The sequence below is a fragment of the Numida meleagris genome, chromosome 4 (genome assembly GCF_002078875.1).
Source record: "Numida meleagris isolate 19003 breed g44 Domestic line chromosome 4, NumMel1.0, whole genome shotgun sequence".
In the NCBI taxonomy this organism is placed as follows: Eukaryota; Metazoa; Chordata; class Aves; order Galliformes; family Numididae; genus Numida; species Numida meleagris.
In genome coordinates, this window is record NC_034412.1 from 55038216 (window position 1) to 55057374 (window position 19159).

Below are 19159 nucleotides of genomic sequence, written 5' to 3' on the forward strand. Positions count from 1 at the left end.
TTGAAGCTTCTTCTGGTAGCCTTTTATTATATTAAAAAAACAACAACAACAAAGCCGCAAAGAGATGTTCCAGGCTAACGCATCACTATCTTTGGGGTTCCCTCTTTTTGTTAAAGTTTTCACAAAATACAAAATTAAACGTCTTTTCTACATATAGAACAAAGTAGAATCAAGTAACTGATTAGAGTATGTACAAAAACTTACACATCGCCTTGTTCTTTAAAAAATATAAATATCAATAATGTTCAGTAGAATGGGTTGGTTTTATTTTTAAGGCTTCATTCTTTTAGATCCTTCATTATTTAATGAGGTGCCAGGTAGGCAGGAAAAGCAGGAAAGAGAGGATGTGATTTTTTTTATTAAAAGTAACATGTTTAATTCTCATGAGACTCTTCCTCAGCTCTGTCAGGAGGAGACACAATTCAGTTTAGTTCCCTCCAGAGTGATTTAAGTTTCCAGGAAGCAGTGGTGGAAGGAAAGGAAAATAAAACCCTCATTACTGCTATTTGTTTTCTTCACTGAAATTTTGTTTTAAACCTGTCTCGGTTCATTGTCACTGTAGAGAACCATCTGCACAGTACTTGGATTAAATAGACTCAAGCAGGAAGACTTTGCCCCAGGTCCACGTGGGAAAGGTTAGAGTGAGGATGAGACTGCTGGAAGTGTTTTACCATTGACGCCAGCAGAGGTAGCAAGTGCTGCAGCTAGGGCAGCTGCTGCTGTTGCATCCCTGGGTGTGAAGTCTGTGGGGAGGCTTTCCATCAGGCACTTGAGCTGCTCCTGACCTAGTTTGATTTTGTCATCTAGCTCCCGCTGCTCTATGAGGAGCGCGGACTTCATCTTTACAAAGTGCTGGTAGTCCTGAAGCTGTTCCTCAGAGAGGTAGTTGCCCAGGATCTCCAAAACCACCCGTTCTCGACGGTCAAGGTTTTCCTTCAATTCCCGGGCATCTTCATGCTGGCCAGCCAGCAGTTTCCTCTTCTCATTCAGAGAGCTCTGTACATACCAGAGAGAGCACTTCAGTATTAGCAGCACCAAACTCAATGATCCCCCCTCTTCTGCCCCGACACCAAATTTGCCACTTGAGGAGGCAGGATGCCTGCTGAGTTCCCAGACAAACAGCCAGAAGCCTGTGGAAGAAGGATGAATTCCTCATTGTGGGCCAAATTTGAATCCCACTAAACGGGAATGTGAATGCTCTGATCAGTGTGGGGTAGAAAGGACCCCAAGAAAGTCAGTAGAACTTGCTCAAAAGCAGTGACTATCAGGAAAATGTGGCTCTGTCTCTTACAGCCATCCAAAGAATGCTAAAATGTGGCATCACCTGAAGTAAAAGGCAGTGGGTTGCTCTACAATATAAAATACCATGCAGCCTTTCTTCCACATGCTGGTCACAGACATGCTGTGCCAAACACAGACACTGTTTGGAGATAAAAGCCGCAGGATCTGAGACACTTGTACAAACCTGAACCAAGATTCCTAGGGCTAGAACCATGTTTGCTATGGCTCATACAGAATCAGTGAGGCACCTGCCTTTGATGTCTTAGCTTATAGAAGCAGGATCTTTTGACTGTTACAGCAAAGAAAGGCCAAGAGGCTACAGTTGTGCAGATACGTACCCGTTCTTCACTGTTGGCATTTTCCCCTAGGCTACTGAGAACATTCTCTACCCGGGCCAGGCGTCCTGAGAGAGAAAGCAAGAGGTTCACCACCTTATCCAAATCGCCGATGAACATCTTGTATTTGTCAAACTCGTTTGGTTTGCATAGCTCGCTGATCAACAGCTCCACCTCCTCTCCGAGAGCATTATTCATTTTGATGTCTGCAAGTAAGCCTTCCTTAGCTTCCTTCAGGATTTCCAGTTTGTGAGTCAAGCTCCCGATGAGCTCAGCCTGTCAGAAGGGAAACACATTGCCACGTTGGTCATTATCATGATCACACTGCTCATTTGGATAACGACAACAAGAGGATATGGTTACAGTTCATGAGGAGCAGGGTCAGGTCAGCAGTAGCTGATAAAGATGACATTAAGAAGGGAACAGAGAAAACTCTGAATCTCCATATCTAGGTAATAATCTGAATCTGATAACCTGATAAGATTACATGAAGATATATTTGTTCTATCATCAGTGAACATCTTCAAAAGAGACATCCAATTTGGTGTGCCATATTCTCGGATCCAGCTACACATATCTGAAATTGTATGTACCTTCCTTCAAAATGTTCTTTTAAGCCTCTGGATGAAAAGAGCACCAATCACATATCCTGCATCTTCTAGCTCCCTGCCCCAGCCTGAAGTTTCTTGCGATATTACATGTTGTATGACCCAGAATTGTACAAAACTGGCAGAAAAAAAACCCAAATTTAAGTATTGCTATTACTGACATGACAGGAAACTGAGCTGGCAGTTGTAGTTACATAGCTTAGCAATAAAGAAGGATTTTTCCCCCTCTTATGGTACCCTGAAAGTGCTGACTGCTCCTTACTTGGCTGCCTCAGTGTTGAGGTGCAAGCCTTAAATTCAGCCCTGACCAAGGAGATACCATCAGTACTCTGCACTGGCTGTGCAGACTCTGCCTTACATTGAGATGCACCAGAAGAGCATTTGTACCAAAGATGCTCTAAATGTACTTAGTGGCTGATCAATGAAATACAAAGCACACACACATTTTGTAACAGTGCAGGCAACTGTTTCACTGCTGAAGAAAAGGAGGCTCCCAGGGTTCAGCTGCTCTAGAAACAGCAGTGCTGCAGGCGTGCTGGAGACGGTAACTTCTGTTAGGATTAAGGAGAAAGATACACAAAAGCAGAAGTCTCTGGCCTGGGGCTTGCAGTGCTTGCTTCTATTCAGTTCGTAGTGACTGTCTACAGAGTAGGAAAAGCTCCTGATGGAAGGGATGGGTTATGCTTAGTTTCTTCAGTTTATGCACTGATGAAGTACCATTCTATGTATGCTAATCTACTCAGCGTACTAACGTTGCAGGATGAAACAGAAGCAAATCACAAGGTTGTCTGAAAGTATTTTCTTGAAATTTACTAACACAGCCTTCTTTCCATCAAAACTGCTGGTAATTTCAAATAGAAAGGTGTTGTATTTCAAAGGAAAGAGTATCTTTAAATCCAGGTCAGGCTAGTGGCTGCTTTTGCAGCAGAGAAGCAAACAGTACTGTTGAGGCAGACGCCACTAGATGGTACACTGCGTGCATCTTCTGGAGCTTGTGGTTTTCTGGCTGCACTACAGTCCACTAGCAACTTCCTCATATATGTAAAAGCTTAATAACATGTAACATATTCTCTTAGAACAAACCTCAGGTTCCAGGTCTATGCTGGAATGATTGGTAACTCACGCCATTTCTTAGTGGAGCATTCAATGGGAGAGATCCCACCTGCTGGGATAAGGGATAGCTGAAATTCCTTTATCTGGATTCTCTCCTTAGTATGACAGGTAGCGTCCAGGGGTAGAACCAACTTGCCTTCCCCTTTGCCTATGATGCCAGTGTCATTCCCAAAGGAAAGATCTAAGATCCTTACCAACTGACTACTAGATTAAGAGCTCCTGAGGAGCAGAAGGATGGAGCCAATTTCAACAACCACAATGGGAGGGAAGAAAACCCTATTGCAAGGTTCTGTAGGCTGGACACAAAGTCTGGCATTAACCTTGGCAGGTTTTCAGGAGGCCTAAACTGCTCAGAGCTGGCAGTCACTCCTCCCTGCTGCAGAAACTTTGCACAAGGTGCAGGCCTGCTCTCCAGCCCTTGCTAACAGTAGGCCACAGGCCTGTTAGGAGTGATGTACCTTTGTTCTGAAGGCCTGGGAGCTGGATAGGGACTACTTTGTGTTCATTAATCAGTGACTCTCCTACAACCCCAAACACCAACCAACACAGTTTCTTTGCATATTTACAAAGGAGATGAGCTTAGTTTACCGAAATGACCTTTCAGACTAGCTGCCTTCTCAGATAATGCCTATGCAAATGATATGTCATACAGAACAGGAACAAACATGCCAGAGGGATCTCACTGCCTGGGTCTAATCACTCCCATCTATTTCTATTTTTCCATGCAAATGCCATCTTTGAGACTTGTCTTCCAGTGGCAGGCACACATCTCACTGTAAGCCTGTCAGATGCTTGCAGCATCCCCAGTGACCCCTTGGAGCAGCACCCTCCTTGTGCTTCACTACCTCTTATCTTTCAGGTTGGTATGAGCAGGCAGCTGGGTTTGAAGTCAGTTGAGTTGATTGTGTACTAGAAGCATAGCAGGCTGTGATTACCTTTGAAGTTGTGTGCTCTACAACCAAGGGCTTGGGCCAGATAAACAAAGCAGCAGACAAAGGCCTTTGTCAGGTGCTTTTGATTGGTGACATATGCACCATCATAATACTAAATCTCTGTAAAAACACGGGTATTTGTATTGGTGGCAGGCACAGCAAGTGTATCTTAGAGCACAGTTCCCTAAAGACTCAGTAAGGTCCTACCTGCATCTCAAACACTCCACAAACTAGGGCTGATCTCCTCACTCGCTGCTCTTGTGTTAGATGAAGGTCTCATTCTGGCTGTCCCTGTATTAAAGCCTGGGAGTGAGCGACTTTTGCTTATCAGAAAAATGTAAGAAAAGAAATGGTAAAGCAATGCCAAGAAGAGAGGTAACTTCTCCATGTCAGAGCTGCAGGATAAATTGCATACTCCCAAACTACACCCAGTCTCACATCTTCTGCTCTTTTACACTTGGCATAGGAGTGAGGATCCAGAGGGAAAATGTGAAGCAGTCCTAGAGACACATGAATTCCCCACAGTCTGACAGACCAGATTTGGGCCCCTTTCTGTAAATCCATTCCTGATTTCAGTGCACGAAGAATTAAGAACTATGTTTACAGCATGAAATTGCATAAATACTTTTATCCTTCAGTTTGTTTAATCTCTGCTCTTTGTACAAACAGCATGAACTATGAGCTGTGTTACTTTGTCCACAGCAACATCTGATGTTTTAAGTTTACAGGCAGGCCTGGATGCTTTTGACGTGAAGGTAGGAGGTGTGTAAAGAGAGACACAGACATGCAAGTACCTGTATGTGGCTCCTTGGAATTCGTGAGCTTCACAACATATATGTAATTAGCAGGTAACTGACAGGAGACAACCACAGGGGCAAATTAGAGGGCCCTGCAAAAGCCCTAGAAGATAGAGTATCCAAACCTACAGCAAGAAGCTCAGGGGACAGTGAAATGCAGCAGCAGTACAAGAGAAAAATGTTTCCTGCTCCCTTGCCCTGCTCTCCCCCTCCCTGCCCAAGTCAGTGACTGAATTGCTGAGGAGCACACAGTTTCCTGGACATCAATGAAACAATAAGGTGTGGAGAAAAGGAGTAATCAACGTTTTTCTGGAGGTGGCATGTGCAGACAACGGGTAAAATGGGTAAAACTGTCAGGAAGAAAACCATAGGGTGAAACCTCATCCACCAAGACAGCGCAGTAACTGGCTGGACTACATTCCTATTTCTAAGCCAAGATGTCCTTGCTCAAGTCACTCCACTTCTTCCTTTTCCTGTCTTGCTGTGGGATAGTGGCTGCCTCTTACAACCTATACACTCACCCTTTGGCACAACACAGGCTATCTTCGGAGTTGTGCATGATTTGTACTCAAATGTGCAGTCAGATTAGCCTGCTTTGCTCTCTGGATCACCCTAACGAAGCTTCACAAGCAGCCTATATGCATCCAGCTCCCATGCACCTTGGGGCTGTATCAACCAAATGCTGAATTCAAATAGAAATGCACTTTACTTTAGGGTTTATTATTATTTCATGAATGTAACCAGGAAGTGGTGGTGTGTGCTTTGAATTTACCTTCTTCTCGTTGATGTCCAGCAGGTCCTCCTCCTCCCCTGCTTCTTCTGGCAAGTCTTTGATTTTATTCAGTAGTTCTGCTTTGGGTGCTGAAACATTATAATAAGCAGGGCAGGTGACCAGGGTTACAGAAGCTTCCTTTTCTTCTTTCCTACACCACAGTGAAGAAAAAGGAGTTCAGTATGAGCTTGACTTTTTCCCGTGCCTAGATCCACACTCTTCCAGAACTCCACCCTCTTGGTGTTATTAACCTCAAAGGAAATGGCTGATTCTCACCATCAGAGGGTGCATGTCAGCTGCTTTCATCCCTCTCTCCTGGGCAGAACAGCACAGCTACTTTGTTTAAATACTGACTGGCTAACAGCTCTGAACAGGGCCAGATCTTTGCTGTAGATAGATCAGCACAGCTCAGCTGGTGATGCTTAGACTGATCATTTTAACCGGCATCATGCATTACAACTTATTTCTGTGCGGTTCTCCAGCTATCATTTGGGAATCTGTTTCTTTGAACAGCCACACTGCAGGACTTGGGCTGACCTTTGCATCTGGATGCAATAAGGCACCCCCCCCATCACTCCTTTCCAAACTAGGCTCCTCATTATCTTTTTGCCCACCACTGCTTTGGTCCTGTTTTTACGCTTGTACTTGATATGGTTCATTTCCTGCCCCATTACCAAGTTCAGCATGGTTTTCTACGCATCCTGGAGAAGTCAGCCCAGCTACAGAAGAACTGATGAGAAAGGTCATTCAGAAATGCCCTGCCAGTCCTTGCTCCTGGGACCAGAGAAACTCACCCTCTGCTATTGTCCATCTACAATGATTAGGAAAAATTCTGCACAAGCTCATCCCTGAAAGCAAAGAAGCAGCAAGTTCTGCTGCAATGTTAACCCACAACCACAATGAACAGTGCTTACGTGTTATCTTCTGCTACTGTTCTGCTAGCTTTCTTCTGCGTCATCTTCCTTTTCATGTTGTTCTCCTTCAGCAAGCTGGTTCCACTGGGGAAAAGCCCTTCCATTAAGTCCATGGTTGTCTTCATTTTGGAGTCAGGATCCAGGATATCAGCCAGAGACTTGTCTTTATGGACAATCTCTTTTGCTAAAGCCTCTGACTTAATATCCTCTGGGCTTTTTTTCTTGGTCTTCACTGGAGGGGACGTGTTGAGTGTCCCAGAGTCTGGATTGCCATTCTCTGACTCTCTGGTGATAACCGCTGGTTCTCTGTGGTTGCCCTCGGGTTGAGTTGTGGGATCTCCGTTAGAGCTTTGAGGCCCTTCAGAAGAAGTAGCTGATCGGTGCTGCTTATCCACAGCAGGTGAAGAATTAGTCCTCTTTGATAAAGACGGTGAGAAGGACCAATTATTTTCACTGATATTCGTGCCCAACCCTGTTATCTCCCTCTTGGCCAGGGCTTTGGAAAAGCTTTTGAAGCTGCTATGGACAGAAAAATTCTGTGAGATAAAGACAAACTTACCACACAGGATCTTTGTGAACAGATGATGAAGGCCTAAGATAAGTAAGCTTTCCTTCTCACACACACTTCTGTCTCTTACTTTGCCCACACTGTGAAGCTACTGGCACCATAAGTATTCCATTCCCTCAAACTGGATGCTGCCATTTTGTCATTCTACCATAGACAGCACCAGTGAGTGACAGTCAGTTTGTTTTCTGCCCATGGGCTGGGGACACTGAGTCTCACCACTTGGGAATGCCAGCCTGAGCAGTCCACACTTTATTTGGCCTTTTCATGTTAAGAAAGCCCTAGCCAGATTCTTCCATGAAGGAGGACTCCCTCTTCCCTCCTTGGGAGTAAGGGAAGTTGTGCTGAGTTAAATCAGCTGGGCACCTAGGCCTAAGCCCTATCCTTCGGGAAAAATTAACTATACAGTGTTACTGTGACATATTAGTGCTGTCACTTCTTGGCATATGGTCACCGTTTCATAACAGGATTGTTTTGTGCCAGATATAAAGTATATTCTGGGAAGTCTAACAGCTTGGAAAAACATGAATTTTCATACTGTTCTCTCAGAAAACAGTAACTGGAAAGAGTAAGCAACTATTCTTACTCTTCATGCTGGATTGTGAGCAGACCCCACTGAAATCCATACAGTAACTACAGGGAGAATGAGACCGGGATATTTTCTCACTTATAACCCTCTTTGCCTTGCCCACTACACACCTGTCAGTGTATCTGCTGATGGACCACAAAACTTTTAGCCTTCTTGCTTTGTGCCTTGTCCTGTCCATATCATTTAACAATGCTCTTGGCAGCCAGCAAAGCCTAGTGGCAGCGAGTCTGTCTGTCTGTCCCTCTCCCCTTATAATCTGTGCAATCCCCTGTAAAGCTTCACACTCAGCTAGCAGCTGTGGGTGGGTTGTTGAGGAACGCAGAGCTGTGGAGGTCAGTCACATTTGGCTGGAGCCCCACATATCTTACTGTATATGGCCCTACAGTGCCCGAGATGCTGTGTGACAGCTCTCCCTTACCTCACTTTGTCCTCTGTGAGCCTGGTGGATTTGTCTCCAGCTGCCCCATATTCCTCAAGTGCAGTTGGTGGGGGAGGAGGTGGGAATTCCTCCGTGCCATTTGCAGAAGTGCAAGAGCTCAGCTCGGGAAGAGGATGGGGCAGCGGTGGGGGTGAGAAGGCCGGAGCAGTGACAGCAGGCTGGGAAGGCATGATGAACACCTCATCGTCTTCATCATCCTGCAGCAGTGGTGGAGGCGTGAGCTGCAGGCATGACTCTGAGATCCGGAGGTGAGTTGTCGTCTGGGGAGAAGGAGTCTCTGGGTCAGAGGAAGCGCTGCTCTGTGTTGGAAGGGACTGCCACCTCTGGGAGAACTTTGGCCCATTTGCTGGAGGAGGCACCACAGCATGTAGCAAGCTGTTGTCTTTGACTGAGTGAGCCCACATCACTCTGGGTGGGAGGGATCTCTGCAGCAGCCCTGCTTTCCTTCTGCTCACAATCTCCTCAGCAGGAGCCTCGAGGGATCTATCCTGAACAGCATCCAAAGACTGTGCCTGAGTAGTACTGCTGCCCCCTGGAGGAAAAGCATCTTGTTTGGCATGGAGCTGTCTCAGAGCCTGGCCATCACCTGCAGCCTCGAAGTCTGAGGGAGTCTGGGTGGGTGTACTAGGGGAGGACTGGCCAGATGCAGAAGGAATAACGCTAACGAACGTGGATTTAAAGCCTTGCTTTTGCTCAGGATAGTGACTCCTTCCCTCTGTTGGAGATGGAACAAATGCAGAACTCCTGCTATCTTGTCTGGAAAGTTCTGAGACCTTATGGTTCTCAGTCAGTGTGGAGGACCCAGTGCCAATCTCACTGATGTGGTGTGGATGGGGATAATAACTTGTAAATGTCATTTTTTCTGAGTGGCTTCTTTCTTTCTTGCTGAAAGACCTACAAAAACAAGAGATAGACCACTTAAAGATTAGCAATTAACCAAGGAGCAGGAAAACCTACTGTACACCTCCTTAGAGATCAAATTAGGCAACCATTCTGGAGGCCTGAGTCAGTGCCCGCTAATCCATGTGAGGTGCAGTCGTGATAGTGAAAGCAGAGGTAAATGCAGTCTACTAATTCTAGGGACACTAAGCCAGATCCACTCCCATTCACCATCTCCCATCATTTTCAATGTGTGCTAGACCACACAGATCTGTGCACACACATAGCGAGTGTCACAGCAAAAAAGTCAGCAGAAAAAAATCTTGAGGAAATCTGATTGCCTGGCTTCCCTTAAGACTCTTTTGGATTCTGTTTATTACAGATGGCACAGGTAGTGACTGCAGTAAGGAAGACTATCTGAAATGGTCTGCCATCAGAGTCCATTCTCAATTGCTGTTAAGTTTAACAATTTCCACTTTGTGGGACAAAAAAAACCTATCCCATTATCTGCTCCCTTTGGGAAGTGCCACTGTTATGATTCAGCTGTTTTTATGAAAAAAAAGTGAGGTAAAAATGCACTACTTTGCCTGCAGAGAAAAGTTTTAAAAGCTCTTACCACCTTGGGATCCCATTAGGTAAGAGTTCCTCTTAAATGTTCGCAGTTGTTACAAAAAAAAACAAAAAAACCCAACATACTTCAAGCACATGTTATGGCTGCAAACTCAGAAGATTAAATTATTCTTTCCTTATCTTTTAAAAGGTTCTCATATGAGCTTAAGAAATGGTGTCTAGCCTCTGAAGCAAGGATCCAGCTCAGAATATGTAATAAAACCTACTTGCTTGGTACGGTTATTTAGCTGGAAAACAAAAGGAGCTGTAATAATAGCACTAGAAGAAGCAAGAGAAGATGGCCTAAAAACATGAGGCCATACCATAAAACAATACAATACAATAAAGCTGTACTGCCAATACATTTTCTGTTCTCGAGACACATTGTTCAAGCAGTCTTACACTTCTAGCCCATGATGTTTGAGACTTGGGGCCCAAATTTGCTCCCAGGCATGCTGGTACAAATTAAGAACAACTCTGACAAAGACATGGGTTGTTTTGGCTTCATTCTGGTTTAACTGAGAATAGAATTTGGCAGCCTTTGCCTGGGGGTGGGGAAACTTCCCAGACAGGAATTGCTTGGTATTGTCTGTGGTTCCTGGACAGTAGCAATGTGTATTCTTTTCAGATGCTCAGTATTTGTCAGAAACACCAGATGGTAATTCTCTAATTTAAAGATCTTTCCTACTGTGGAGGCAACTGTGGGTTCTAAAACTGGTGGAACAACAATCATTCCCAGCAGTGCTTATGAGCCAGCTATTGCATGACACCTGCAGAGCAGCTCAGGAGCACAGAGCGTAAGTCATGTAGCATGTGTGACAAGACCAAATGCTCACTTGTGTAAGCTGACCATTTGATAATTTTCCTCCTCGATCAAGAGAGACAGTACAGATGGTCCCATCTCCACTTCATCACATTAAACAGTTGCGTTCCAAGGGAATCTAGAAGTGTAATTCCTAGTGCCTGGTACTGTCTCTCTGGAAGGGCTTGTACATGCAGTATGCTGCAAGTAGAGATAGGATGGTGATGGTTATACGTGAGAGGACTGGCTAGAAAATAGCTATTTGGGGCTGACCATCACAGGACAAAGATTTGCATCTCTTAAGAGATGGATTAAAGATGTTGCAGTAATCCCGTATTACCCAGACTGTGATATACTCACACCAGAGTAGGAGAAGGTTCAGTGTTATCCTGCTAGTGGAGGTCCTTCTGTGAATCACTGGAATATGGCTAAGGACCTGGTTTACTCATCCATATAACTTTGCAGAGGATTCATATGTTGTTCCCACTGAGACTTAAATGCAAAACTTCTTCCAGCTTCAGGAACACAGTATCAGAACCCTCTTGCTTTCAAAAATCCTGCCCACTCTTACTTAGTTCAATCAGCAATGTAAAAAAACATCACTCAATAGCAAAGGCTTAATGGGGAGTGCTTTGCAGCCTTTGTGGCAGGAACCTGCATCCTCAGAGCCAAGGGCTTTTTCTTGTCTTCTCTCAACCAATTCTGATCAAGAAGGGAAAGCAACCTCACATCTCCCAGATGAAATGTGCTTGCAGAACATGCAAGATGCCAACAGAGCAGAAACTTCATAAAACTGTTGGGTTAATACCAATAATGTTTGTACAATGAAGCATTAAAATGAGAATCCTATATTCTGTGCCACAATAAGCTTGTTTTCAGTCTGGGCAATCCATCTCATTATACAGAAAATAGGTTGGATTAAAAAAAAAAAAAAAGCAGAAACCAGTTTCTGGGAAGAACAATGAAATGCCAGCTCTAGAACGTATGGGGAGGCAAGATGAACTAAAAGAGCTGTGATGTTCTCTCAGGGAAAAAAAAAAAGAAAAAATTATTCTGAATTTAAGAGAAAGGTTGCATTTTAAGCAGTCATAAAAGGACAAGCCTGAAGGCAGAACGAGTTCCTTTAAAACAATATTTATGTTTTCTTAGGAAGAAAAAATTTGCCAGCCAGACAGAAGTGAGATCCAGCTAGACGAGGAGCCTGCCGCTACTTCCAGCAGTAACTCCCTTACCCAGAGCTGCAGAGTGAAACCTTTGGAGACAGCAGTGTTAAATCCCAGTGGGACAACAGAGTGGGACAACATTTACTGCAAGTTTCTAAGAGAAACAGAGCTCCTTTGTGAGTAATTATTTTGGTCTCTCTTGATGGTTTTTACTGTAATATGAGTTAGCTGTTTGGGCGCTCAGAGCTTAGGGCAAGCATCTATTTATTATTTAAATGTAAATACAGCAAGATCAACTTCTGTCCTAGTTAGCTTCAAAACAATCTATTGCTAAACGGATAGTTACATAAGTCCTAATATTATGAGTTTTATGATTACACCTTTCTATTTTTAAAAGCATTTGTCTCTCTCCTATTGCTGAGCAAAATATCCTGCCTACACAAAATAAAGCAGCCTAAATGCAAAGCTCCCAGATAAATGAGATCTGCCTGTTATAGTCCACACAAATGAACTCGCTTCTGGGGAGGAAGCACCCAGGACTGGAGAAAGCCAGACAGAGAAGGACATCATGGTATTTTTTCCTTTGGAGTCCTTCAGTTCTGATAATTTCTAACAGTAGATCAAACACATTTGGAAGGTGCATGATTTGTCTGTTGCTGCAGAAACACGCTCCAAGACAACATGATCGTGGAGAAAGAATTTAGAGTCAATGTCTGCAGTAGGAAAAAAATGCTAATGACAACTTACTCCTTCTAACTCCACTGGGCAGGGCATGCTCATAACTGCATCCACACAGACTTTCTCTGGCCTGTCCCTAGCCACCCATTGACACAGACAGCACATCACAACTGCTGCTAGCAGCCGGGTAACAAGAGTTGATCCTGAAGTGATAAAGGGGACAATAACATATACCTACCTGGCTCCTGCACTGATCACATAGAAAGGATCTCTCACCATGGCACCAAATTCACTGCTTTCTCTTCTCAGCAGGTCCTGGAGTGCAAAGACAGCACTATCAGCAACAAATGAAAGAAAGCAACAAAACGCTGATAGTCCCTACTAAGAAAACACAGCATGTACAACACAGTACTCTCAGCTAGGCCCTGCCTCCTCTGAAAACATGCCCAAATATATCAGTGGGAGCTGGGTGCTCAATGATGCTTAAATATGCAAGCAAGAAGCTGAGGTATCATTAAAACAGCCTTAACCAGAGGAGTTGGACAGTGAACAAACTGTGCCCAAACCCAGTGCCAAAACAGGATGAAAATGCTGCAGAGAGATGCTGAGTAACACAGAGGTTGGGAGCTCCAGCACAAGCAGATGTGCTGAAAAACATCACAAAGTTCTGTACTCATTTTTTTTGGAAAATGAAGTGCTGGACCCAACTCTTCTTTAGGCATCTAATCTACAACCAGGGAAATTTCAGAGTTGAAATAGCTTTGTGAATCTGACTCTCTATGCCATAAGACACCAGACTATTATGAGACACGAAAGCAAATGTTACGCCTGCTTTTGAAGAGGTTGGTATTCTCTCCCACATGACCTCTTCAGCACAGAGCAACTCATTGCCCCCTTTCCCACACCCACCCTTGTTTGGTTTTTTGGCCAGTGTTGCTGCAGGGTAAGGGTAAGAGCAGGTCCTAATTTAGGAGCTGGAGAGCTGGGAGATATGCAGGCTGAGACAGATTTAAAAAGCAGAAGGGAAGGAAGGCTGAGAATCTGCTCTGAAGACCGAGTGCTAATAATTCCATATGGCTATCTATTTCCTTATATCTCTAAACAAATTCCTACAGTGACATTGCAATGTGATTTATATGTAGCCTGAAAGGAATATTATACACTGTACAGAAGGCCCTGAAAAAGATATGGTGAAGCAGAAAAGTCTGATGCTAAACTGGAAACAAACATTTCCCACAAAAACCACAAAAGATCCCAAAAAACCCCAACCACCCTGTTGTTTTGGTTTTGTCCCTCACTTTTTTTTTTACTGTTGTTTTGGAGATGGTTCAGAAACCAACTGAGTTAAGAGAGCACTCAAATATACTTTCAAACAGACACTTCAAGTTTGCTGTATATGTTTGAAGTCAAACATGCTTTCCTGAATTAGGAATTAAGAACAGGATTTTCACCAGAGCCTCGTTGCCTCTGAGACTAAATCCTCACTCCAGAAGTGGATACAGCCAAAGCACCCTGGAAAACAGCAGCAAGGGCTCTACCCTCTTTCTGGACTTGAAAGAAGATGCTGGAAGATGCTGGAAGCAGCTCTGCACCACTGTTCACCATGTTTCTTGAGCTGGCTTCCACCAGGCAGAACTCTGGTTTGGCTGCTGAATGTACACAAGATTAAAAATGAGCCACCAACATTAAGGATTTCAAGAACTTCCCTGTGTGTCTCCCATGTGAGACAGCAGGCTGGTTAAACGTGAACTGGCCATTGGGATCTGAGGTCTGTGGAGGGAGGGTTTATAGAATGTAACGCCAAGGGGTCTGGGAGGATGACTCCTTCCCCTGCCCAGAGTACTCTCCCCATAGCCCTTTTTACATTACTCGACTCAGTACCCCTTCGCTGCACCTTTGTCATCTTTCTGGGCCAGCAGTAAATATTTGAATAGCAGGAGGGGTCCTGGGTCTCAGATGCCCTTTAAACATGCAGGCCTGCCCAAACACTCAGACTATTTGCAACAAGAAGCCTGCCTTCACACTCAGGTTGCTTCCTCCCTCTGTGATGAACAGAGCCTGGTGTGAAGACAGGGACAGGGAAGCAGACCCACCGCTGCTGTAGATCACAGCGGCTCGAGCAGCTGCAGTTACCTAAATAGGTCTGCAGAGATTTCAGCCTGGGCAGTTGTTCTTTAAGAAGTTAGCCTCTTTCCACTATTTACTGTCAGTGGAGTCAGTCAAATTCCCTGTTCATGACATCAGTGCTGTGTTCCACCACCAAGCCTGGAGACTGGGTCCCCACTAAATTTTCTCCGCAATGTTTCCCTTCAGGGCTTGAGGCAAAACTTAGCGGTTACTTAGCAGTGCCTGTGCTGAGCATTTCCCAGCACTGTCAGACACAGCAGGAGCTGGGGAAATTTCAAGCAGCCTTTAAGATCCTCTGCTTTGCACTAGGGAAGTGGGCTAAGGATAAACACCAGCAGCAGCATGGAGTACACCCCACCAGAAACATCCCAGTGCTTTCCCATTAATGCTGGCAGGTAAGCGCATGATGCCTCAGATGATCTGCCAGGGACAGGAAGCACACAAGCATGTTATCAGCAGATGCAGTGAAATCCCTGCATCTCTGAAACTCCTGAAGGAGCCCCAGCAGTAAGAAAGCAGAACAGAAGCAATACCTCAGCAGCAAGCACTTAAAACAGCATCCTAGTGTAAAAGGAATAAATGGTCCGTACCTCAGCGTGCATTTAACCTTTCAGTAACCAATGGAGTTATTGCCAGGACTAAGCATCAGTCTGTTGCCTGACATCCCCCATTTCCCAGCTTTCCTGAACGCACAATCCAATTTCCACATACCTGGTGTTTTTTATCTGCTGTGGGGGACGATCTGGAACGTACGTGCACAGGGACACACGCATTCCTTTGCTGATTGTCATATCTATCAAGCAAGTCTTCCACAGACACCGATTTCCCAGATTTCCTGGGTGCTTCAAAGCTCCGCTCCTTCTTCCCATAGCAAGGTTGGCCCTGCGGGCGCAGAGGGTCTGTCTGCGTGCCTTTGGTGAGCTCCATTTTGGCTCTGTAATCCCGACACCTGTCTGTTTTCGATCTGCTCATGATCGAGCTGTCCCGGTGTCCTTTCTTCTGCTCATCCCCACTCCCATCAAAGCAGCCTGTCAGCCCGGGAGGAAGGGTGGAAGATACCCGCCCTGTCCTGGCTATCCGCTCAATGGACTCTCTCCGGCGGAAGAGGTTCTGATCCTGGAGAGAATTCATGCTGGAGGCAGAGGAAAGGCTCTGGCTGTCCTGGCCACCTGCTTGCAGGTAGGAGCTGTGGGATCGCTCCCTGAGCAGCCCAATGTCCTGTGAGGATGGCCGCTTGCCCGTTTTGCGCTCAATGTAGTCGGCGAGGGCATTCTGCTGGAGTTGCTTGAGCTCTGGCTTAGAGAGGCTAACCGTGGAAGAAGCTTTGCCATCCCTTTCAAAGATCTTACGCCTATCAGCCACTGTGTTCTCTGGGAAGACAAAATGGAGGCCTTTCTTCTGGAAGGAGAAAGGTGACGGCTCCCCATCAGAGATGCCCACCTCGTTCATCTTCTCTGGTTCTGAGTAAGACCGCTTCTTCTGTTCTGCTGTCAGCCGCTTCCGGCCCCCAATGCGCAAGATGTGCGGTGTCCTGGAGTATTCCAGGGCAGAGAGGCTGTTGTCCGTTGGCGTGACGCTGTGTCTCTCCTTTGGGGTGTGGGGAGACGCAGCCATGCTCCTCATGCCCACATGGGCTGAGGCAGGCCTCTGGATCGTCCTCTTGGGCATATTTGCAAATGGAGGGCTGATGCGCCGGAAGGAGGTGGCCCTCAGCACCCGGGACTGCGCGTCTTTAATGCTGTTCCTGTAGGCCCTGTTGAATGGTGTGTCCAGCTGTGACCCATGGGCATCCTGGATGTTTTCCTTCCACAGGACTTCCTTCTCAGGCTCCCCTCCCAGCTGCAATGTGCTTTTGCTCCTTGGCAGCTGAGCCACCCTTATTTGCACCTCACTTTCAGGACACGGGCCATAGTACTCATTGCATCTTGCCTGCTTCACTGAAGCTGCCATCTGCAGCTCTACGCAGCGCCAGTCGGCCTCTTCCAACTTCCCATTCCTGACGGAGGGGGTGGAGACCCTGCTCATCTCACTGGGCAGCTGGGAGCCGAGTTTGCTCCGCGTGTCCTCCGGGCTGTTTGGAGAGCTTTTGGTGCTGGAGGGCTGGCTCACCTTGCTGAGCCCATAGTGCTGGCCAAAGCTGGGAATACCAGCACTCTGGGGCCGGTGAGTGCTTTGCTCTCGCTGCTCAAACTTGCTGACCTTCTCTAGCACAGAGCAGCGGGACTTGCTGGGGTCTGATTTGCCATAGAGAACACCTTGGGTGCTGCTAGAGCTGAGCCGGCTCCTCCCAAGATCAGAGGTCTTTGGGTGCTGCAAAGGGGTCTCCTCATATTTTGGCTCAACAGCATGGAATGGGGCCATGCTCTTGCCCTCGTCCTGCCTCACAAAGGCCTGTGGGTCTGCATCGCTCCACTGTCCCCTGTGATCCCTCTCCTCTTTGCTGCTGTTGTTCAAGTAGGACTGCTTGGCGCTGGAATAACCCTCATATGGCTCAGAGCTGCTTTGCCTCCTGGAGCTCTCAGGGATGTTCTGCAAGGAAGAGAAGCTATACTGCCTGGATTTGTTGTGACCCCATTGGAGGTGAACGGCAGCATCTCTCTCATTCATCTGCATGTTGCCATTTTTGTCTGCTTGGGATTCAGCCTCCCAGTCCTCTCTGGGTTGGTAGGGGTTTTTTCTCTCACCGGCTTGAAAGCTGTGTTTAGAGGCCTGTGCAGGACTCACAGTGTCTCGGTTGCTGTGTGCAACCTTGTAAGAGGGTAACAGCTCCTCCTTCCTTGACATGCTTCCTGGACCTGCTGTGTTAGGAGGTTTTTGCTGGACAAGTTTTGCTGTGGCATCATGCTTTCTCTCAGCATCTGGGGGCTCATAGAAGATGGCCGATCTGTTTGTAGTACTTTGGTTTCCATTCTCATCAAAGCCCAGGGTGCTGCTGGCTGCACCTTTGTCATATGAGACTGGAAGAGATGGAGAGTAGCCACTTTCTTTGGCCAGAGCTGGAAAAAGAGTCCCATTATTGCTTGCAGAAGGCTGGGGCACCTGGGCGTAGTGTGGCTCTGGAGAAGGTACTGGGTAGACCCCGGTAGGCAGCAGGGGCTGCCCTGGCTGGGAATAGCTCTGTTTGGGCTTCACTGTAGGGCTGCTCTCTGGGCTCTTCTCCACCACTGTGTGCAGCTGCCCTTCCCCAAAGTGGGTCTTCAGCAGAGGGCCTTGGGAGAGGGGGCTGACAAGAGGAGACCAGGACCCTTTCAGCTGGCTTCGGCTAGGCTTGTTCTGATCAAGGCCAGAACATGAGCTGGGTCTCTCGTGATGCCTGATGGCTGCGTAGCTGTCGCTGCGAGTGGGAGGCAAGGGAGGTCCTTTGTGGGGCTTGCTCTCGTTGTCTGAGCAGCCTTGGCCTGGCTGCACCCAGGAGGGAGCTGTGTTGTTCCGGCTGAAGTTGTGGAGCCTGCCATGGCCACGGCCATCCAGCGAGGCCCGGGCCTCACTGCTTGGAAGCAAAGCAGAGGACTTCACCTCGTACTCCTCAGAAATTCTCCTCTGGGCATCGTAGACTGTCTTGACATACCTGATGTCAGCTTGCCTCATGCCCTCCGGCAGGCTGCCACGGGAGTGCATGCTGTCTGTGGAGCAGGAGTGCTCTTTGCTGAATGGCGAAGCGGCGTACTCAGGAATGCTGGAGTTGGTGGAGAAGGAGCTGTAGGCTGAATCTCTCTTGCTGTGCAGGTGGGAGAGCTGGTCAATGCTGTTGGTGGATTTGGCTGGGGACAGGTGACAAGGATGGTAGCCAGGGGAGGAGTGGTCCAAGCTTTCCATGCTGCCCTGGGAACTGTACTGGTCAGGGCTTCTCCTCAGATAGCCGTGCTCATAACCAGAGAGATCGCTGGTGGAGGAGCTGAGGAAGAGCGAGAGAAAAGTAAGAACGCACTGTTAGCAGAGAAGAGGCACAACAACTTTTAAGTGAGCTCAGAAGCAAGATGTTTAGCTTTGAGACATGCAGATGAAAACCCATATTTGGGCCTTGCTCCATCCCCTGTTTGCAGTCATCTCAGTTCACTAAAAGGAACTGCTTGACATTGCAACACATGGCTCTTATTTACCACCAAGGGGTGGGAGGAGAGAAACACAGACAGAGAGAGAGAGCATCTCTGGAGCCAGGGAGGATCAACTCCACCCATCAAACCTATCCAAAGCACTTGAAAAGCTGAATGAGTGCCGACGCCACCAAGGAGGAGGAGAGGAGCATATGAGGCGTTCTGGGGAGAATCTAATCTTTTCCTTTTTTTCCCATTGCATTCCTTTTTATGGAGATGAGGGCTATGCCCTGGCAGGCTTCCTGGAAATTCAGCTGTCTCAAGGATAGTTTGTTTGCTGCGAAAGAAAACTAAGCTGACAAGATAGAGAAGAGATGCATGTGTCTGTGCATGGAGGCAAGTTGCGGGTGCAATGACATTAAGTTTGAGAACAGCCCAGGAAGCCATCCCAGTCTCCTCACATGTAGCTCTACAAGTTTGAGTGCACCTTGGCACCTGCTCTGAGACACGTGTATTGGCAGA

The 19159-nt window shown here is 46.7% G+C and overlaps 1 protein-coding gene across 7 annotated transcripts in view; it reads right to left on the reverse strand.

Moving 5' to 3' along the window:
• SHROOM3 (shroom family member 3) overlaps positions 1–19159 on the reverse strand; it is a 139858-nt gene continuing 120699 nt past the window's right edge. For 6 of the 7 annotated variants that reach the window (XM_021394614.1, XM_021394616.1, XM_021394618.1 and 3 more), the window contains 7 exons: positions 15315–18498; positions 12715–12791; positions 8325–9239; positions 6753–7271; positions 5839–5989; positions 1620–1892; positions 1–996 (listed from right to left, as the gene is read on the reverse strand). In XM_021394614.1, the coding sequence (XP_021250289.1) occupies positions 637–996; positions 1620–1892; positions 5839–5989; positions 6753–7271; positions 8325–9239; positions 12715–12791; positions 15315–18498 (5479 nt within the window). In that variant the 3' untranslated portion in view covers positions 1–636. The remainder of the gene's footprint in view (positions 997–1619; positions 1893–5838; positions 5990–6752; positions 7272–8324; positions 9240–12714; positions 12792–15314; positions 18499–19159) is intronic. The other variant, XM_021394615.1, reaches the window with a different exon arrangement.